Source organism: Mesocricetus auratus, unplaced genomic scaffold (genome assembly GCF_017639785.1).
Source record: "Mesocricetus auratus isolate SY011 unplaced genomic scaffold, BCM_Maur_2.0 Super-Scaffold_100040, whole genome shotgun sequence".
NCBI classification, from domain to species: domain Eukaryota; kingdom Metazoa; phylum Chordata; class Mammalia; order Rodentia; family Cricetidae; genus Mesocricetus; species Mesocricetus auratus.
Window position 1 is genome coordinate 6,548,824 of NW_024429217.1, and position 21,835 is coordinate 6,570,658.

The 21,835-nt window shown below is 44.5% G+C and overlaps 1 protein-coding gene across 2 annotated transcripts in view; it reads right to left on the reverse strand.

Annotated features, from left to right (window-relative positions):
• Window positions 1-21,835, reverse strand: part of Arhgap42 (Rho GTPase activating protein 42) — a 226,544-nt gene that overhangs the window by 150,517 nt on the left and 54,192 nt on the right. For both annotated transcript variants that reach the window (XM_005077326.4, XM_021231343.2), the window contains exon 2: window positions 12,105-12,200. In XM_005077326.4, the coding sequence (XP_005077383.1) occupies window positions 12,105-12,200 (96 nt within the window). The remainder of the gene's footprint in view (window positions 1-12,104; window positions 12,201-21,835) is intronic.

Sequence of the window (21,835 nt, forward strand, 5' to 3'; positions counted from 1 at the left end):
ATTATATGCATCCCACAAAAACCCCATATTTTTTTCTCTTTCAAAATTGGGTGAATCTTCTCTATCGGTTAGAGGTCGGCCTCATCTACAGAGCAAGTTCCAGGCCAGCCACAGCTGCTAGTCTCACCTAGAGAGCAAGTTCCAGGCCAGCCACAGCTACCAGCCTCATCTACAGAGAGAGTTCCATCAGCCACAAACACCTAGGAAGACCTCATCTCAAGAATAAAATGGAGAGGCCTTTCATTTCCATTTTCCTTGACTTGGACTTTAGTAAAAAACTTTTTGTATCAAAAAGTGGAGAAAACCAGGTTCCCAGGATTCCTGTTCTCTGGGGAGGAACATGTCACAGTTATATTTACACATGTTCTAGCCTTTGGCTCATATCTTTCTCTAATTTACCAGATGGCTACAGGTATGCGCTGGATTAGATGCCCCAAGGATCTGGGCAAAATGTAATAAATCCATTTCCCTTCTACAATTTCTCTTCCCCAATTTCTTTTAAAGTAGAGAGAAAATGGGGGGTGGGGAGGCTGGTTATAGGCCTAAGTGCCTAGTAACAGTTTCCCACAGCAACCAAGAGTCAAGATAAAGTTCAAGGCTAAGAGACCCCCAACCTTGGGGCACAGACTCCCCTGCTTATTCTGGCGAAAGGCACTCTGGGAATTGCTGAGACAGTAAGTAAAATAAGATGCATATTTTGTGTGGGAGATGAAAGGTTCGAACTACACATAGTGGTGAACAATGTAGTGTAATAGCTTTGTTTTCATTGAGACTGGGTCTTAAATAGACTGCCATCTTGCTATGTTTATGATGCGCTGGGGACAAAACTCAGGGTTTTGTGCACGCTGGTCAAGCACTTTACCAACTCAGCTACATCTTCGGCACTCCAGGAAGACCTGTAAAGATCATTCCTGCTTCTGTTACGAAGCTCATTTGTAAGACAGAGCAGCTTCAGTTGAGTTGCAAGACTCAAAGGTCACCTCAGAGCTCTTCTCACAGCCCCTGCAAAACACGCGCGAACTACATCCGTGATAGAGAAACTGCTCCAAGCCACTCCTTTTGCTCATTGGTCACGTTGCCTAGTCAGCTACCCAGGACTTACTGTCTAGGTCTATTAGTCAACCATCCTCTCCCCCCACACTTCTCCATCTGCACTGCCTCCTTTCCCCACTCATTTTCTCCTTTTGTAGCTTGCATCTGTTTTCCAACAACTCCTATGAGTTTCTTTTCAATTCTTCAGCTTCCAAATGATCCTGGAATCCTTATGCACTATGTAGCACCCACTGAATGCTTAGCAAGTGAACTTAAAGTCTGTCCTCATGACCTAGGAGCCTAATGCTAGGAGTCCAGAATGTCACTGTGCTTCTAAATTCAAAGGAAAAGGACAGTGAGCTGCTGCTGGGCTCACCATGTGTTGTTCCCTCTTTAATAAACTGAAGTCAGCATTCTACAAAACCATGCAACACTCCTGTGTGAGAAATATTTCCTACTCACACACACACACAACAAAGTCAGCAGCTCATGCAAAGCCCCATCTCTACCCACATGGCCGTAGAGGAAAAGAGGGAATGATAACTAGAAATTTTTAAAAACATATAACTTCCCAACAGAAAAGCATAAACTACTCCTCAAGAAAGCAGCTGTGATGTAACACTATCCTGAGTAGTTTTAAGAGTTGATGCAGAACTTAGGCTGGCGTCATCACCAGCTGTGAAGTTAGACTTCACAAGTGGACTAGGAAGACGCTGATTAGACAGGTCTCCTGAGCGGATCTCTGCGAAACTCATATTCAGTGAACAAGTGCAGATGGCGCCTGTCTCCAAAGCAGACCTCCATGTGCTGAAAAAGCCTTGGCTTGGGAGCTGGATCAATGGATTGGAGGTGAAGGGCATTTGCTGCTCTTCCAGATGATCACAGATTGGTTCCCAGCACCACAGTCAGGTGGTTCACATTGCCTATGGTTCCAGCCCCAAGGAATTCATCACTATCTTCTTATCTCTGAGGGTACTTGCAGGCATGTGTATGGATGGACACATACTTACACAAATTTTTTAAAAAGTAATACATGTGTCTGTACTAGCCAAAATCTGAAAGACTATAAAGTTCTAAGCAAACATGTAAATGCATTTCCTAAGAGCATCCTAGTCACACACACGGCCATGAGAGGTTCTTGTGGTGACTATAAAGTTCTAAGCAAACATGTAAATGCATTTCCTAAGAGCATCCTAGTCACACACACGGCCATGAGAGGTTCTTGTGATGACTGTTCATAGTAATGTGAGTGTGTACCAGCCAGGTATGGACAACTTGCCTTTGAGTCAGGATTTCACAGCCCGTTGCCTTGTGGACCCACACCCAGAAAACAGCCAAATGAAACATTGTGAGAAAGCTAGCGTGCAGCAGCCTTCTTACATTTTCCATAAGGCTGCCACACTGCCCTCTGAAAATACAAATGCAGTCACATGACCTCTCTGATTAGTGCTTTGTGATGGCGTCAGTGCCTTCAGGTAAAGATCTCCCACGTGTGTCTGCCCAGACGCTGTGCACAGCATATCCCCTCGCCTCCTCCCCCCACATGGGTGCCGTTGCTACAGTTTGAATCTGAGCAGTGTCTGACAAGCTCTCGCTGTGAGCGTTGGTCCCTCAGTTGGAGGGAGGCCATGGGACCTTCAGGTGGTGACAGTCTGTAGGAGTAGTCCACTAGAGGGGGTCTTCATGGGTTATAGCCCAGACCTGGATCCCCAGTCCTCTTCTGCTTCGTAGTCCACTGTAGACGGAGTTTCTGTCCCACCTGGTCCCCCAGCCCTTTAGTCCCAAATAAATACACAGAGGCTCACATTAATTATAACACTGCTGGCCAATGGTTCAGGCTTCTTATTGGCCAGCTCTCTCTTAATTATTAACCCATTACTATTAGTCTATGTATTTCTACATGACCTCGCCATACCAGAGAATGCCTGGCACATCCTATATTCCCCACAGCTACATGGCATCTCTCTGGAGGCTCTTCTCTTGTTCTCTCCCCAGAATTCTCCTCTCTGGTAGCCCTGCCGATACTTCCTGTCTGGCTACTGAACACTCAGTGTTTTGTTCATCAACCAATAAGAGAGATATACATATAATACAGAAGGACATGCCCCATCATGTCTACGATGGGAGGAGCCTGTGCCATACTCCACTACCATAAACTCCAGTATACCCTCCCTGGCAGGGCAGACCGAAACAATCTCAACCTGTGACCCACAATAAACCCTGCTCCCCAAGAACTGTTCCTGCCAGTCATTTTAGTCATTTGCATGCTAAAGTAGTTACTATAGCTGCCACATTGTCCTTTCCATAGATTGTAGATGTATTCTCTCTTCACCGGCTGCCTCTCCACACCTGCTTTAAATAGCACTGTCTCGGAGACAGCTTCCTTCAGGTTCCCTCCCTCCTAGTCAAGATTGACTGATCTTGGATTTGGTCTTGCCACAATGTAAGTTGCTCCTGTATCAACCGACACACTCAACAGAACTCTGATTTCATGGTAACTTTTACTGTTGCTTTCCCCAATGAAAGTATGAATATAAATGGCCGAAGCCACTGCGTTTCAGTCATGGCAGCCTTTTAAGTTCTAATGAATAAAGAGTTTTACAGACAGGAAATGCAAGCACAGGCAAGTTCCAGAGTGGAGAGAGAAAGCTACAAAGCAGGTTTCTGACTCTAATCGTCCCGATTTGGCTCTTGCTCCGAGAGAAAACAAAGAGACAATCTTCCTATTATTGTCCTCAGTAAGTCACAGCTGCCACAGCGCCCATGCTTCAAGCAGGTCACCCAACTTTTTGATTGTTCTGTTCACGGCCAAGGAAGCACCAGGAATATTGACTTGGGGTGGACAGTGAACTTGGAGCTGAGTTTGTATTCACTGGAGTTTGCACACACTATGTTGCTACATTCTAACTTTTAGCTGACCCCTGCATTTATTTTGTGGTAAAACCATTTTTTTTTTTTGCTGAGATTATTTTTGAGATAACGGTGTTACTAACAATAGATGACAGTCCTTTTGATCCTGAGCTACCTATCTAAAATCAGCCTTCTTAAAGTCATATGCCATCAGCCTTCTTAAAGTCATCTTAAAGGGGTATTGCAACCTTACTAGTTTTGAGTCTGCACACTGCAAAAACTTGGATTACCCTCCAAGACTCTGTCCCAATGCAGATTCACATAGTTTAAAATATAACAGTTAGTCCATAACAAAAGAATAGGAAAGCATCTTCAATTATATTTTGAAATTTATTTTCATATTTACAAACATTAGGAAACGCACATGTTTCTAACACATATGTAATAATCACATGCATGTGCATACATGTCTGAGTATCTATGTATGTGCGAGCTACTTCCCCAAATTTGGACTGCCATACCTAAAAAATCATGTTGTATGTATCTAAACATGAGTCAGGGTCTCACTGAGTATCGCAAACTGGTCCTGAACTCACCATCGTCCTGTCTCGGGTCCAGAGTAGCTAGGATTACAGAATGGGCCACCATGCCCAGCTAGTGCCTTTTTCAGTGTGGCTCTAAAATTCTGTTTACCTATCTTTATGTGGCTTATTTCTCTAAAGGTTTAGGGGGAACTGCAGGGAGGCCAGGCATTCAACAAACATTATTGAGAGGTTAAACTTATTTCCTTCAAACAGTTAGAGGATACAGATGGAGCTCTCTGTAGAATAAAATGAAACACAAAAGAAACACGGCTTGGGGGGACTTGTATACATCAATAAGAAAAAAAAATCAAACAACAACAAAAAAATCTGTTTTGTCAGGCTTGTGACATGGCAAGTTTTCCTAGAATTGTCTTTCATCAAACTCTGAAATTAAGAAAATACAAACTAATTTCTAATTAACTTGTGTTTTTTAAAATGCAGATGAACCGAGCATGGTGGCCCACACCTGTGAACCAAGCCCTTGAGAAGACTGGAATGTCAAGGCCATTCTTGGCTATGCAGTGAACTACAGGCTAGTTTGTGCTACATGAGAACCTGTCTGAAAAAAAAGGAAACTAATTAAGGTGAGACAAAATAAATAAATATAAATCTGACATATGATCTTTCTAAAGTAGCATGCTCACTCTTCGCTAATTTAGGAACACCCTTCTAAGCCGCCCTTGGCTGTTTCCAGCATTATTTGTGGGTGGTTTCCGTGATGGTACAAAAATAAGGGTGGTTAAAAAAGAAACAAGAAACAGCAGAAATGGAAAACAATAATTCAATTGTCCAACTGAGAGCTATTAAAGAGTAAAATATGCTTCCTCCACAGAGTTCAAAAGAAAATGTTATTTGTATAAACAATCTGGGCTTTGGGGAATGTTCCACTTTTAAGACTTCCTGATTTACCTAACCACTTAAGTGGACTGTAATGATGGTTGGTAAAACCTGACAGATTTTTCTTTTAAATCAGCAAACAAGTAGGGAATCTTTTCCCTTGAATTTAATAAAATATCAGAGGTCTCTTTTCAGAAAATTCGTGTTGGTAGTAGCACTTCTTGTTTATGACATTTTTAAAAAGAGATCCCAAATCAACACTCGACAGGCAGATACCTAAAGGGTCAAAAATGCCCAAGGAAATTCTCATGGCTACCAAGAGTGACGAACCTTGGATATCAACTAACAATGCTAAGAGCAAGTGTGTGGGTGGCTGGTGTATGGGTGAATTATTTGAAATTGGTAACCAAATTCTAAAGAGAATTGTTACAGAAGTGTTTTCAATAATTTAATAACTAGTTTATCTTAAAGAAAAAGTGGGTTCTAAATTAAAATTACTAGTGATCTCTTAAGTAGAAGAGATTCTGGATTTATAATAGATCAGTTAGGTTTATTCTTTTCTTTGTGTGTTGTACATATGTGTGCATGTGTGTGCGTGCATGCATGTGGATACCTGTTCATTCACGTGTGTATGCCTGCATGTGGAAGCCAGAGGTTAACTCACGCCTTATTCTTTGGTAGGGTCTCTCAATTGACCCCAGGGCTTGGTGGTATGGCAAGTCTCCCGAGTCAGCTTCCTCTGGGCTCTCCAGTCTGAACCTTTAAAGGCTGGGGTTTTAGGCCAGCCAACACATACGCCTGGTATTTCTGTGGGTTTTGTGTATCAGAGTTCTGGTTTTCTTGCTTGTGTAGCAAGCATTTTAGCTGTGGGGCCACCTCCCCAGTACACACCTGTCAGTTTTCATCAAAATGTGGTTTTCTCTCTCCAAGTGCTTCTACCCTGCACAAGAATCCCCTCATATACAGCAATCTGCTGTTTTGCTCCCACCGTGTTAATAAAGCACGAGAAAACTGGAGCCTTCCCAGCAGCCCCACTGAGGCAGTGTCTTCACTTGTCACCATCAGACGGGTCTTCAGTGATCCCTCCGGCTCCCGAGTGTGTATCGTTACTTTACTTCTGTACCACACAGGCCCTCGGCCCCAAAGAGATAATCAAACAATACACACTTACACTTGGACCAAGCAATGTTGACTCAAACACACCCACTAAGCTGGGCGTGGTGGCACACACTTGTAATACAAGGCTTGGAAGGTGGAGGCGGGCACATCTGGACTTTGAAGCCATTCTTGGCTATCTATGGCAAGTTTAAGACTAGCCAGGCCTACATGAGACCCTGTCTCACCAAAGGCAGGGCCAGTGAAATCGCTCAGGAGCTAAAGCAGTTGGCAAGTAGAAGACACTAAGACCCTCGTTACGATGAGCACATATTTGCTCAATACATAGTTAAACACTGGAGCAGGAATACACGTGAGATCAGAAATAGCTAGATGATTATTACAAAACACAGTCTACTCTGAATCACCCAAGGGCTGGCTCCTTTCTCCACTACGGGTTTGGCACACCTCAGTTGGCAGGTGGCTGTGTCTTACCTATCTATCTCCAACACAAGAATGTTCTGTTTAGGTGTGTCTAAATGAAGGAAGTCTTTACCTAAAGTATTTACTAGCAAACTGACTCTCCTTCTTGGTAAATGTTTAATCTCTTGAATACAAATCTCATATCTTCCCAGACTTTCCCGAGAGTCTCCCTAACAACATCACATCCCTACCTAAGCTGTTTATGCACCACTGCACGTGCACTGCCAGATGACTTCCTGGATTGCTTGGAACAGATAAACTTTGTCTTGGATTAAGGCCTAACACTGTACCGGCGCTAGCTCAGCTTGACTGAAAGTATCTAAAAGTCTAGACTTTTTTTTTTCTTCCGTAGACTTGTGTTTAGGAATTATTTCAAGAGCTGGAGAGATGGCTCTATGGGCAGAGCCCTTGCCACTCAAAAGTGAGGACCTGGGTTTAAATGAGCAGAGCCCATGTAAGAACGCAGCCTGACAATGTACACACAATCCCAGAACTGCGATCAGTGAGAGACAGGAGACTCCATGGAAGCTGCTGGCCAGCTGGCCTGCAACCCTCAGCCATGAACAATGGGAATCCCCGTCTCAAACATGCTGAAGGGACCAACACTGAGCTTGTCTTCTGAACTCCGTATGCATAGGATGGTCTGCACACACACACACGCACACACACACACACACACACACACACACACACACACACTCAATACGCAAACAGATACATAAAACCATTAAAGTTTATTTCAAATTGCAGGCCCTAAACACAAGAATGAATTACAGTAACCTGTGTGCTCCACCTTCTATATGAATGAAATAAAAATTCTAGAGTAATATGTGAAGATACACAGCCTTCATTGTCCCACATTCTTAAGAGCTTAGTCAATCTTGCAAGACTACCTGTCTCATAGGTAAGTTTACATAAACATCTTTGAACTTTCAAATATTTAAACTGAATGACTATAAACAGAGTTTTTGATAGAATAAGATTGTTTTCTGTACACAAACCCTTTTGTTCCCACTAGTCTTAAAGATGTGCATATAATTTCTCTTAGAACACGGCAAGTGCCAGCATATGCGGGCACCAGGGATACCAGTGCACAGGGTACTGTGTTTTTGTATTGGAAAATATTAATGCATAGTAATAGATCACAGCAAGATAACTGTGCAATTTTATTCTGGCCTACCCTATAAATTATCACTTGAGAGAGGTTGACACCTCCCACCACCATCAATTTCTAACTTCCAGATTCCTAACTCAGTCCTCTTAGTTCAGAGCTCCTAAGTGGTACACAGAGCAACCAATTCGAGCCCAGCCACAGAGCAAGCAATTTGAGCCCAGCCGGAAGGTGGCTTGGCTGGCCTCAGCAAGCGGCTTCCACTCGTCCAGAGCTGCATGCAGCAGTCAGGCCAGGGTGTGCAAGCAAAAGCCCACAGCTCATCCCTCCTTGGAGTAGAGAAGCAAAGGCTTCCAGCAGTGCTTGGCTGGGAAGGAGTGTGCAGAATAGAATGTTCTATTTGGGACTTCAGCACAGTAGTACCCCCCAAAATTCCCTTCTGGGTCCTGGATGAGTAATTCCTGTTTGTTTTATTCTAAACTAAGTTTCACTGGCAAAACAGCAACAAAAACAAACAAGCAAACAAGGTCAAAGGAGTGTGGGTGTAGGCAGAAGAGGACAGCTGAAGAGCAGGGAGGATTTACTGGACATCGGCATCTTCACTGAGCAGACTCCCCAGAGCAGCTCCCACAAATTAAGTAGTTAAACGGCCGAGGTGATGCCACAACCCTCTCCTTCCTAAGGTCTGTAGCTTTGGCTTCCTCTATAGGCATAAGGGTATGGCATATCTCACCTACATGAGAATCGCCTCTCACCCAGAATCCTGTGTCCTGATCTCACCGCCATCTTCACACACAGGAAGTCCTCCAGTGGCTTCACACTTCACCCCTAACTCATGCTGCCTGCCTTGGAGAGAGCCTGCCTTTCTGGTGTTGCTCCTAAATCATCAGGCTTTATGGTCAGGTCGGTAAATCTCAAGGCTATTTTGGCTGAGGCTGTCTTAGCCATTAGTCAATACTGGGACTAATTCCACCCCCCTCTCTCTTAATCTCTCTCTTAATCTCTCTCTCTTTCTCTCTCTCTCTCTCTCTCTCTGTGTGTGTGTGTGTGTGTGTGTGTGTTTCTCTCTTCTTTTTTTCATTTTGTTTTATTTTATTTTGAGACAGGGCCTCACTATGCAGCCCTGATAGTCCTGGAACTCACTATGTAGACAAGACTGACCTCAAGTTCAGAGATTCATTAGCCTCTGTCTTCCTTCCTGAGTGCTGGAATTAAAGTCATGTTTCACCACACACAGCTGCCTCCGTTTTATCCCTCTTTCATTGAATTGAAGAAATACAGAAGGAACTCACTGGGGCGTCAACAAGTTAGGGTTAGTACAGGCAGTGCTGCACCTTCCCCTGCAGAACTGGAGCTCTGGAGGGTGTGCAGGGTCACCCCGCTGTCCATCCAAGCAGCCTCACTCTTCAGTCTGGGGTAGGAATCTCTGAGTTCCCTGTACCTCATGTCAGGAGAGACTGGTTAAAGTCTTCCATCACCCCCAGAATCTATTTTAAAGTCCTTGCACTGCATTTGGAGGCCGAGTTACAAGACATAAACGTCTGGTGACTAATGTAGACGAAGTCACTATATTTTTACGTTGAGGCTTTAGAAATAATTTCTGCTTATGAGAAATCATTTTTCTTGGGACTGGGGATGTTGCTCAATGGTAGACTACTTGGCTCGCATAGGAAAAACCCTAGGCTCCATCTGCAGCAGCATAAGCATACAACGATGCATAAAATGGCCAGTACCTGGTCCTTACGTCTCTTGTGTTGGCTGCTCTTGGTTGTCAGCTTGGCTATATCTGGGAAGAACTACAGTCCAGGAGTGGGGGAGGCACTCAGGTGATCCAGATCTCGAGGCTGGAGGACACAGACTTTGATCTGGATCTTGAGGCAGGATTACACATGTCTTTAAAACGGATTTTGAGGTGTGAAGACCCACTTCTAATCTGGGCCACACCTTCTGCTGGAAGCCTACATAAGGACATGGAAGAAGGAAGGTTTTGTTTGCTCCCCACCTGCTTGCCCTCACCTTGTCAGCACATCCGTTCCCTCCCTCACTGGTATTGGAGCCAACTTCTTCAGGCTTCCAGAGACACCCAGCCTCATGGGACTGAGCAACTCTAGATCCTTGGACTTTCCATTCAGACCTAGTTATTGCCGGACTGCAGACTGTAAGTCATCCCAATAAATTCCCTTATATTTTATTCAGTGTTGTGATTGATACATAGATGTATATGTAGTCTTGTGTTTGCATATAGTCCTGTGACTCTAGAGAACCCTGTTGTATGTCTTGATGTAAAATTAGCAAGCAACATTTACCCTTTAATTACCCATCACCTCATCTCTAACCTATCATCTCATTCCACAAAGCCCTTAAACATTAGAATGTAGTTCATTATTGGTGGCTTAGAGTAAGCCTTCACCTACTGGTCAATGCATATCTTTCAAATCCAATCTACAAGCAAGCAGAAACAACAGTGTCCATTAAATCAAACTGGAAAGAGTCAAACACATGAGAGATCAAGTTCACCGCAACCCTGGGAAATTACCCAGTGCTTGCTTGGAAGGCTGCAGAGCATCCTGACTAAAACCCTGCTCGGCAGCTCCCACATTCTTCAAGTGTGACTTCAAGAGAAACTTCACATCAAACGCTCATTGGAAAGGTAAAGACTTTACGGACAGCTGCTGCCTGCATTCTTAGCAGCCACTGGTGAGCAATCAATCCTTAGCAACCTGGATGCACTCCAGGCACTGCCTTATGAAGCTCCATAAATTCACATGTATGAACCTGATGGAACCTGACCAAACCATTAAAAATTAGGCCTGTAAAAACTCAGAAATATTTGCATAGTCCCCTGCAAAGAAAAAATACCAATTATATGCTCCGTCCTATTAGAAACCCATAGAGAAATGAAAGCTTCTTAAGTCATATTTCCAAAAGACTGACCGTCATGAGGTAAGCCCACATCAAACACCCAGACTTAAAGAAAGGGGCCTGGCTGTCACCTGCACGGAAATTCATTTTATAACAGGTTAAAAAAAATAACATGTATTACTTGAATATAATTTTTCTAAATAATGATACTGATGTCTTACGATTCTAGCAATGTAATCTAGGTTTTATCTGGCTGTGTTGGGAGCCATATGCATTTACAACACCAATGTGAAGAAGTGACAGAACAGCATACACCAGGCATATGGAAGACCTGGGCTTGAAGTCCCCAGTGTTAAACAGTGTGACAAACAATCTGACACTGCAGTTCCAGATGAAGATGGCACCTGACCACTCAAGCTGATCTTTCCCGCTCACCACAAGGGTGAAAGAGGGAGGGAATGTGCTGCCTGATGTCCATGCAGCAAGCAGGGCTCTCCCCACTTCTCTCCAGCTCCCCAACAGGCACAAGTGAGCCGCTTTCCAACGCAGACGGACACAAATCCAAACACCAGTCACACTCATGCTTCCCTCTCAGAGAACTTCACACTTCTAAAGGTATAGCTCCCTAAGTAAGCCTTGCCTTGCCTAGCACGCAGGAAAGCCCTGGGTTTCATTCCAGTACCATGTAAACCAGGCACACACATTAGCTGGGATTACTCAACTGCAGAAGGATCCGGAGTTAAGTCACCTTGGCTACCTCGTAGTTGAGGGAAATCTGGGATACATGAGATCTAGTCTCAAACATTCTGCAAAAAAGATAAACTTTCTGCCTGAAATGTCTTGGGCCATAATCTTGTAGAACACCAGCTCAATACATCATGATTAAATGTGGTTATTTCCTTTCTGAGCAGATCCTAGCATTAGTGAAGAATTAAGTATTTACTCGAGAAAAAAGAATGCTAGCTCTTACATCCTATGCTGGGTATACCGAGTGCATGCCCAATCTGCGTTTGAAGGCAGTGACAAAAGACTGTTATCTCTATTTCATCAAACAGCTGATCTGAGCCGGGATGATTAAGTAATCCTCCCATTACATTTTGTAATACTATTTCACAGAAACCCCAAATCACGCCTTGAGTTTTATTAAAGCCAGAGGCTATTTTATATGTTTTTGTTTAGGTATGTGTGATGTCTGTGTGATTTCAATGAGATCACTACCTGCAGTCAACCTTGGAGACTATGGTACTCACCAATACTGATTTCGTCATCAGTTTCCGCATCTCCGATACATTCAAACTGGAAGTCTTGCAGAGACTGGGAAAACTTCTGTACAGCCATGGACAGATCTGCAGTGAAGAGAACCACCATGAGGAGAAGGGCCACAGAGAATTCCAGTAACGACACAGTTTTATAACACGAGCTTGGCAAACTGAAGCCAAATTTAATAACTACATGTTTTAGAGTCTGGAACTGCCCTGCTTATGGGCTGTGACCCTCCAAGGAAAGCGTGAGGCCAGAAGTAGATGATCTGGAAGTCATTATCAGGGAATGGCCACTCACACATCATAAATGGGACATTTATTTGAAAACAGAAGGAATGTGGGGTGGGGAGAATGAATGGTGGATAGAAAGAGCTCCCTGCACACTGTGAGAAAGATGTGACTGTGCTTTCTCCAGTGCACCTCTGGCTTAGATACAGAAGATGAAAGATGACCCCAGAGGCTGTTTACAAATAACATTGCAATTTACTGGAGACCCGTGTAAACTCACACCCACCCAGACTTCAATTCAAACAAGCATCGGAGTCTAAAGCCAGAAAAGGAATTCTTCCTTACTTCAGGGTGGAAAATCAAGGACGTTCCATGCCCCTGCTACAAAATATGCAAATCTTTAGGAGGCAGAAGCCTTAGATGCAGCCCAACAGAATGATCTGTAGTCCTGAGCCTGGCTGCCTTGGAAGCCATGTCCCCGGACTTGCTTGCTACGTCGCTTGAGTTACTTGCTGAATTCCTTTGGGCCTTGGTTTCCTACTGTTATATGTAAAAATGGAATACAATGACTCAGAATCAAATGAATTAATATCTGCAAAGGATTTATAGCAGCAGCAGTTCCTTAAACTCCATTCAAATGCATCAAATGAAAGAAAAAATAATAAACTTCACAGTACATCAGGGAAACTGTGATAATCTCAGCCCTGAGAACCAGACTGACCTTTACAACTGACTCTTCCAATGTTTATAGTAAGAAAATAGTTTCTCTCAAATTAACTGACCCATGCATTCTGTTTAATAGTATTCTTGTGTGAGTTATAAACCCTTCTATTTGAACAATCTACGGAACTAAGGTATTTCCTACATTAAACTCCTACTGGAGTCCTCTGCTTAGTTCCCTTCCTTGCTGGGTCTGGACAGTCTACTGTTAGCAAGGATCCTTCTAAGAGACGAGAATGCCCAACCTCAGCACCTGGTCAGCTTCTTCAGCAAACCCCATCCCTACCCCTGCCCCACCGACCTTTGATGTCCTCAGCACAAACGTCCCACCACGCACATCACAGCCATGTTTTTCCCTATCACCTCCTCCCAAACCTGCTCAGAACAGACGAGAAGTCAGACTTAAACTCCATCCCTCTCCCAACTGCAACAATCTTGACTCCTGCTGTGCTCAGCCCCCAAACCCTGCAGTCCTTATTGGTTCACAGGTAAATTGTGGCTACACAGCTCAGGACTTAATTAAACACTCCTGAAAGCTGAAGTCTCTGGAGCCATCAGCAAAGACACTGGAGGCTGGGTAGGTCTCCATCACCAAGGGTGGAGTACAGACACATTCCCCAAAGGCATCTCTGCAGATCATGGCCCCAAGCTTCGGAACTGTGGAGATTCTGTTGAGGTCCTGTTTTAAGTATATGAGGGAGGGGTTTTGTTTGTTTGGTTTTTATTTAGAAAGTAAGTCATGCTCTAGGGCAGTGATTCTCAACCTTCCTAAAGCAGTGACCCTTTAATACAGTCCCTCATGTTGTGGTGAAACCCCTCCAACCATACAGTTATTTTCACTGCTACTGCATAACTGTATTTTTGCTACTGTTATGAATCATAATGTAAATATCTGATATGCATGAGATCTGATATGCAACCCCCCCTAAAAGGGTTGTCTAACCCCAAAGGCATCACAGCTCATAGATGGGGAGCTGCTGCCGTAGGGGGTGATCCTAGCAGAGTGACACCTCCTCTTATGGAAGTGGAAAACTCCAGGTTCCCCTACAAGGCCCACTCCTGGGTATTTTGAATTAAAGAAGAAAGATGAAGAGAGCTCCTTTGTGAACTCTTAGTGAGAAAAACGAGAGCTTTATGGAACTAGACTTCCGTTTGCTTGCATAGTGCTAATGCTTCCTCCGGCTCAGTTTTCTGGTCTGTACAACAGGAGGGAAGACTAAAGGAGGTTTGTACCTGGAGTCTATTAGACACGAGAGAAAGTGGAATCCGTTACCCAGGGAGCAAAGTTGACTGTTCTTTCAAAGAAGATACCATGCAACAACATGCATTTAACAAGGTGCCAAGCTCTGGTTAAACAGGAATCAGTAACAGCCACATCGAATACTATTACAAGAGACAGGGGGTGTGCTGACTCCTAGGAGTTAGCTCTTGCAAAGACTGGAGGGAGGAATTTCATTTACCCTTGCTTTACTGTCCCACACAGACTATAAAGACGGCTGGAAAGTCAAGAGACCGGAGACTCTCCAATGAATGTTCTTCCTTCCTCTTCCCTCCCACCAACAGGAGGCATTCTGAGACTCACACCATCCCAAATGAGCAGCTTGGACACAACATCCAAGGAACTCACGGGACAATCTTCCGTTTCTCCATAAACTCCTTCTCAGCTCTATGGATTCCAGGACTGAAAAATATAAGTTGTGAGATCCTTCCAGAGAGTGCTGTGAGTACCCAGGATATAGTATATCCTCAAACAAGAACGTGCCTACTTGTGACACTGAAAACAAGGGCAAGTATTGGACATAGGCTCTCCAAGAGGATTGGCTGGGCACAAATCCTGCTGTTTGCAGCAACATGGTGCATGTGGGTAAGTTCTGTGACCTCTGTATTAGGCAGTCAGACATAAACAGGCTTGGGGTCTTCATGAATGCCCCCCTGCCCCATAATCAGCCGTTTTAAAATCAAGAGGTGAAATTGTGAGCACCGACTACTGCTCAGAAGAAGGACCTCAGTCACAGTTCTCACCATCAGTGGAGACATGACATTCAAATGGCCAAAGGTCACTTTTCCTAACTGGAGGCTTTGGGGTAAAGAATAAAAACCCCACTGAGCCTTCCTGTAAAAGCTAATCCAAATGTGCCTGCCAATCACCTGGTTAGGTGTGTGCCCCCCAGAAAAGTTGTTCCAGAATCTTTAAGAGGTAATATAAAACCCACATGCAGGTCAGCACAGTGGTCCCTCTGACCACTGGCCACTCTTATCCCAATGGCCCTCTTGGTGACTGTCCCTGCCACTGTGAGCATACCTCAATCTGCAATAAACTAAGCTTGACTTCTATGACATGCACTGTGTGTGTCCTCTGGATCCAGTTGACAAGCATCACATGAGCCAGGGAATGAAGGAATCTCCACAGTGAAATTTCAGTGGCAGCAACTGGACCTCCATTTCCTCATCTGCTGCGCCACAGTTCACCTGTCAGGTCTAGACAGTAAGCAGACAATGCACCCAAAAGAAGTCTCCTGGCACCTGGAGAGCACACAGAACGTACGGGGTGTGTCCCCATAAGCATCTCAGAAAAAGAGAAGGGAGATGTTCAGTCATCAGAGCAGCATGGCAGACCTCAGTCCTTGGAGAGTGCTCAAGGAATTGGACTTTCCTAGTGGTTTCAACTTTCCCCTTTGATGTGTTAAAAAGCAACAGGCATCTAGCTGTAACAGGCATCACTGTGTGTTTCTGTGTAAGACAGGTTTCTATTTCAACACATTAACCCAGTTCCTGCCCTGATCCCTAATGAGTGAGACTTCACAGTGCTGTTGGGAGTACAGCAGGCAAGATCACATGAGACTCCAGACCTCGAGCAGGTTACAGGACAATTCTAAGACTAAAGAGGAAAGTTTAGAATGGGATGCTTTCAGTAGCCAGTGTGTTTTGTGTCCTTGGTCTCCCTTCCATTTAGTCTTGCCTTGCAGCTGCCAAGGTCACGGTAAGGGGCCCATGTGAAATGTCATCAAGGCAAAGGGCTTACATTTGCTGACAGTAGTGCAGCATACAAATTAGGGGATACACCCCTAAACCAATAACCTTGGTTATCTCTCCTTCTTGGTGTACAACCCTGAACTAGAAAATCCACTGTCCTTCAACGGTATGAAAATAACACAAGTTGGTGGCGTAGGTGGACTTCAGTGAGAAAGACCAGATTTAGCATGCTTAAGGCCCTGCGTGTAATCCCAGCACTAAAAACAGAAATATGCTGGTGCACGCCTTTAATCCCAGCTCTCAGGAGGCAGAGGCAGTCGATCTCCATGAGTTCAAGGCCAGCCTGATGTACAAAGCTAGTTCCAGGAGAGGTTAAAAAAAAATTCAAAGAGACACACACACCTCTATAGTTTTCTAGATAAGTCCCTAAATGAAAGTACAAGTTCCAAACCTCTTTTAAATAAAGATGACTCCCACAATCAAATAATCTTGTTTTAAAACCTAGTTACAGACTAGAGCTATGGCTGCAGCTGTAGGATGTTTGTGCAGTATCCACAAAGCCTGCTTTCCATCCGCAGCAATCTATAAGCCGGGGGTGATGGTGCACACCTTTGACTTCTGCTTTCAGGGTGTGGACTCAGGACGATGGAAAGCTCATGGGTATCCTTGGCTACACAGACAATTAAGGCAAGCATGTGCTACATGATATCGTATCTCAAAAAAAAAAAGGTAACTTTTAAGTGTTGCTAATTTTCAGTTATTACAAACAACAAAAAATCACACTTTTCTCTTAAATACAAGAAGGAAGATTGAGAGTATGAGCCATGGGCTGAAAAGATGGCTCAGTGGTCAAGAGCCGTGTTGCTCCTGCAGAAGCTTCAGCTTCAGCTCCCGACACCCACAGGGTGGACTCCAACCCTCTGCAACTCCAGTCCCAAGGGACATCTTCTTCCAGTCTCTGTGTGCAGTGGACATGTACATGGTGCACATTCATGCATCGAGGAGCTCAGACACATAAAACTAAAGAAAGAAATGCGTAATCTAAAAAGGAGTATGAGGCACGCCATGCAGAGAATCCAGCCTAGACACAGGGGTCTGAAGACAACTAAGAAAATCCACTCCTGCTGCAGCCAGAGTAGGTCCACTCACGGTAAGAGAGCAGAGACCCACTCATTTACTAGCAATGTCCCCAACAGTCAACGTGCTTGGAGAGCCACACACACTGCCTCCTTCCCAGCTGCCCACCTGAGAGTTAAGTGTGGGTTGTCTTCCCACGTACTCACGCATCTTGGAAGACATGACAGTAGGCTTTAGTCAGCGGTAATAACCCGTACCACCCATGAAGTGATAACACTAATGACACGGCGAAACCTCATCTCATAAGAGGAGTACAAAGCATCAGGCAAATGTTTAATTATAGCTTCTCTTTCACAAAGACTTAGGCGGTGAGGGCTACTGTATTTTATACGCATCATCGGATTGACCATGATGCTGTTAACTGTAGAGGGAAGCTGTTTCTATGGGAGCACATATAACCTGTCAGTCCACAGTTAGAAACCACGATCCCTAAAGGCAGCTTCTCCGGGATTAGGTTTAAACAGAACTCCAAGGGGCCACCTTCCCAGACCTATATGATGAATTTCACTGTACTGTGAAGAGGGCAGACAGTATGTAGCAATGGGAACACAGAGGCAGAAACAAAGCAAGGCCTGGTGGCTCAGACCTGTAATCCTAGCCTTTGGGAGGTGGAGGCAGGAAGATCAGGGGTCCAAGAGCAGATGTCAGTCCAGTCTGAGACACATTAGACTCTTCTCAGGACACAAACAGCAGCAGTCAGAACAGGGTGCAGTGACACTTTGTGATCTAACACATAAAGCTTGCCTGAAGATCAGAGTGTGGAGCTAACCACACGAGCTAGCCATAGAGGCCAGACAGTGGTGGCACACACCTTTAGTCCTGGCACTAGGGAGGTGGAGACAGAGTGATATGGTTGGGTGGGGGCAGGAGCTCATTGCCTTCAGTCTGAGGATTTGCAGGGACAGGATCTCCCCTTGGGTCTAAGGATTGAGTTGAGGTAAGAGGTCTTTTTGTGGCTGACTCCTTTAGTAATCTGGTCTTTCAGTATATATCCCGATAATTTGACTCCAGGTTTTTATTATGAAGACCAATTAGAACTTGCGCTGAGATAGGGAGGCTATGCCGATGCTTTCCTAAAGAGAACACGGTCCAATAAAGGTGTGAAGGAAATCAGCGGCATGAGAGCTGGTGAGTAAGGTCCCCCAACAGGCTAACACCATGGACTCCGCAGATGACACTCAGCAGCTGGTACTTTTCCAGGCATCCACTCCAGATCCACCTGAAATCCTCGCAACAGCCATAAGAATTAGAAAGCAGCGTTTTCATTTTACCTACGGAAAAGCCTGAGTTACAGAAAGGGTGGACATAGACCACCAATGTGACTCAGCGGGTAAAGAAGCCCACATGTAGGAGGAGACAGCCGAAATCTGAACACTGCTCTGAGTCCCGAGACATGTGCTGTGGTGCATATGTAACTCGTCTTCAATAAATGAGTAAATACATAATGAGAGGAGGAATGGAAGGATGAGGCTGTTCCTCAAGGTCGCACAGGCTGACATCTGAACTCAACCAGAATCTCAAGCCAGGGAAGCATGCCCGAATTCAGAGTATCCACAACAGGGACTGCAGTCTGTGAATAGTGGTGGCTTTCAGAGGTACAGCCCATCCTGCTCGGGAGAACTCTTACCAGTGACAGGAAAAACAGGAACTTGAGCTATGCAGCCAGGTGCCATGTCCTAAAACTTCTAACGGGCAGCTTCTATGGACAAACCTAGTCATACCTATCAACATGCGCAGGCAGTAGAAATAATTCGCCATCTAAAATAAACCACTTTCTGCCTTGTAGCTGTGTTATCTCTCCCACCTAGAATATATACTCAGGGCTGGAAAGATGTTTCAACAGTTGCGAGCACAGGCTGCACTTCCTGAGGACCCCACAGTTCAATTCCCAGCACCCACATGGCAGCTTACAACTGTCTGTAACTCCAGTTACAGGGGAATCTGACACTTCTACACAGATATACATTCAGGCAAAACACTAATGCATACATAGTAAAAAATGAATAAATAGTTTCTTTTTAAAAAAAGTGAACATAGACTTAGTCCACACTCTGGGGTCAATATGGCCCCTTCTTTGAGATTCATCTTCTCCAGTACCTGTCACAATATCTTGTCATTAGTAAGGGTTTAATTGTTGAAAGGACAAACTTATGGAAGTTGGGTAAATACCTAGAACTCACAGGGACCTATCTATGTCCTCCCCTCCTTCTATGTTCTTGCAATTCCTCACTTGCCACTATGGTGCTTCCAATGAGAAATGCCCCTCACAGCCTCCTGTATTTGAACCTGCCCCCATTGGTGGTGCTGCTCGTGGAGATTACGGAAACTAGGTAGTGGAGCCTTGTTGGAGGAAGTGTGTGACTTGGGGCTGACTCTGACGGACAGAGCTCCTTGGGATGCCTACATATTCTATGCTTCTTTTTCTTCATCACCTTAGTTCACCAGTGATGACACACACGGGGAAAGAAGGAAAAGGAGAGAGAGAGAAACATGGGGGGGAGGGAGGGACAGAGGAGTAAGAGAGGGTCTTTCCTAATGGAAAGAATCCATTGTACATAAATTGCTGTACAATGGTAGTGAGACAGGAGCCTTCACCTCACAAAAGCCACAGTGCACATTACAGAACAGGCCACGTCAGACGTCCAGCAGACAAGCCTCCTCTTTAACCCTCTCAGATGCCTCCAGTGTCCTCTTTGGAGTCGCACATGTCAGCTTGTTCTATGAAGGAAAGTCATAGGAAAGGCATGCCGGGTGTGGCCCAAACCAAGGAAAACACAATGGGATTTGTGGTTTCCATGGCTTTCACTTGAACAAAGTCTCTACACGCTTATGTTGCAACTCTCTATTTTATATACATGTCAGAAAATAATGGTTGTTGGATGATTTAAAGAAATCTTCCTCATGAGACCCCCCAGAACCAAACTCAAAGAGTATTAGTCACTCAATAAACGTGGCCTGAGCTGACGTAACGTTGAGTGGAGGAATGGTCTCTCCCAGTAAACTGTGAGAATGCTGCTACACAGCAGCGGGCAAGCCTGTGGGAGACACAGAGACGATCTGCAGAGGCCATGTTGCACTGGACTGCTCACAGTGCCCTGCAGATACCAGGAAGTGCAGGCTACTCAAGGCCTCCAAACAGATCTGCTGTGTGTTGGGGTGGGCAGCAGGACTGTTGGTACTCCAAAGAAGGGAAACCCAACAACCAGGTCTGAATGACCTCACTCATCATGAGGAGAGCACTCATCATGTGGATCTTCTTCTCTGCATCCATGTGACATAGGATACATTCATTCTTCTCAAAGGCGACACAAGCCAAAACATCTGCTTCCAGCATGAACGGGAAGTGGTATTCTGCAAAGGTTACAGGGCAGGAAAGGAGCCCCTGAGTTACAAAGAATGGTTTTCTTGTGTCCTAGATTGAGACAAGCAAACATGAATGCCACTCTGGAGACTGACTGGTGTGTGTCTGTGAGCAGGGACTTAGCTTAACTGAACCCCTGGTTTTCTTTTGTAAAAAAGGAAGACACTAACTCCATGCAAGACTTATGTGAATATTATATAAAATTGCCTAAGCACAGTATCTGGTTCAGAACTAATACTGACTCACAACAAGCATTAACTATTAAATCCCTATTTATTATGACAGCAAACACAGAATATGAAATATTTTCATTGTAAGCATAACACATTTAATCTGGTATTCAATTACTATCTTCAGGAGGGCTGCAGTAAAAATAAACAGTGGGTCTGACTGCTCAGGAAGACCAAACAGTCTGCAATCCCATGAATGATATGTGTTTGGGAAGCTATTCCAGAAGATTCCTGTCTAAAAATAACAACAACAAAAACCCAGCACTTGCCCAGATTTTATCCACAATGTCTATGGAAACACAAATTCCATAAAAATTAAAAATGAAAAATCCAAAAGATTTCACTATTACTAAAACCCAAGTTAAAAATGGATAGCTCAAAAGACAAAATAAATCATCCCCCTCCTACCCCTTGGGAAAACACTTGAAGGAGTGAAGGTCTGTGGGAGATGCAGTTCCCTGGTTCTCTTCTTGCTTTCATAACCATTCTGCTTCTCTTTGTTGGGGACCGAATCTTATGCAGCCCATGCTAGACTCAAACTTAAGGTGTAGTCAAGGAGGACCTTGAACTCGTGAGTGCTGGAACTGTAGGTATGCAGCACCATATCAGGTTTGAGTCCTGGAACCCAGGACTTCCTGCACACTTGACAAGCTGTCTGGCTTCAAGTGCATTCCCAGTCCCCCACACTTGCAGCCACTTTTCTCTGGAAAGCCTAGTACATCCATCTACTCTAGATCAAGTCTTCCACAGAAGGGATTGGGCGTCATCTTTACTCATTCACTAACCAGACTGTTGCTAACTCTTACAACTTACTTCCTTTTTCCACCCAACCCTTCCTGCGATCATACACCAAAGATGTGTGTGGCTGCAGCCTGATTTTCCTACTTCAGTTTCCCTGCAAAATCCCATGGCTAAGCTATTGTCTTCTAGGCTAATGAATTGAGGTGTATCATCGTTCCTCTGCAGTTGTGTTATTTTTTATTTCAGACAGTGGCTCACTTTGTATTCCAGATTCCTTTGCCCCATCCCCCTTTCATTGAAAATAGATTCTCCCCTCCCCCATGAGATGG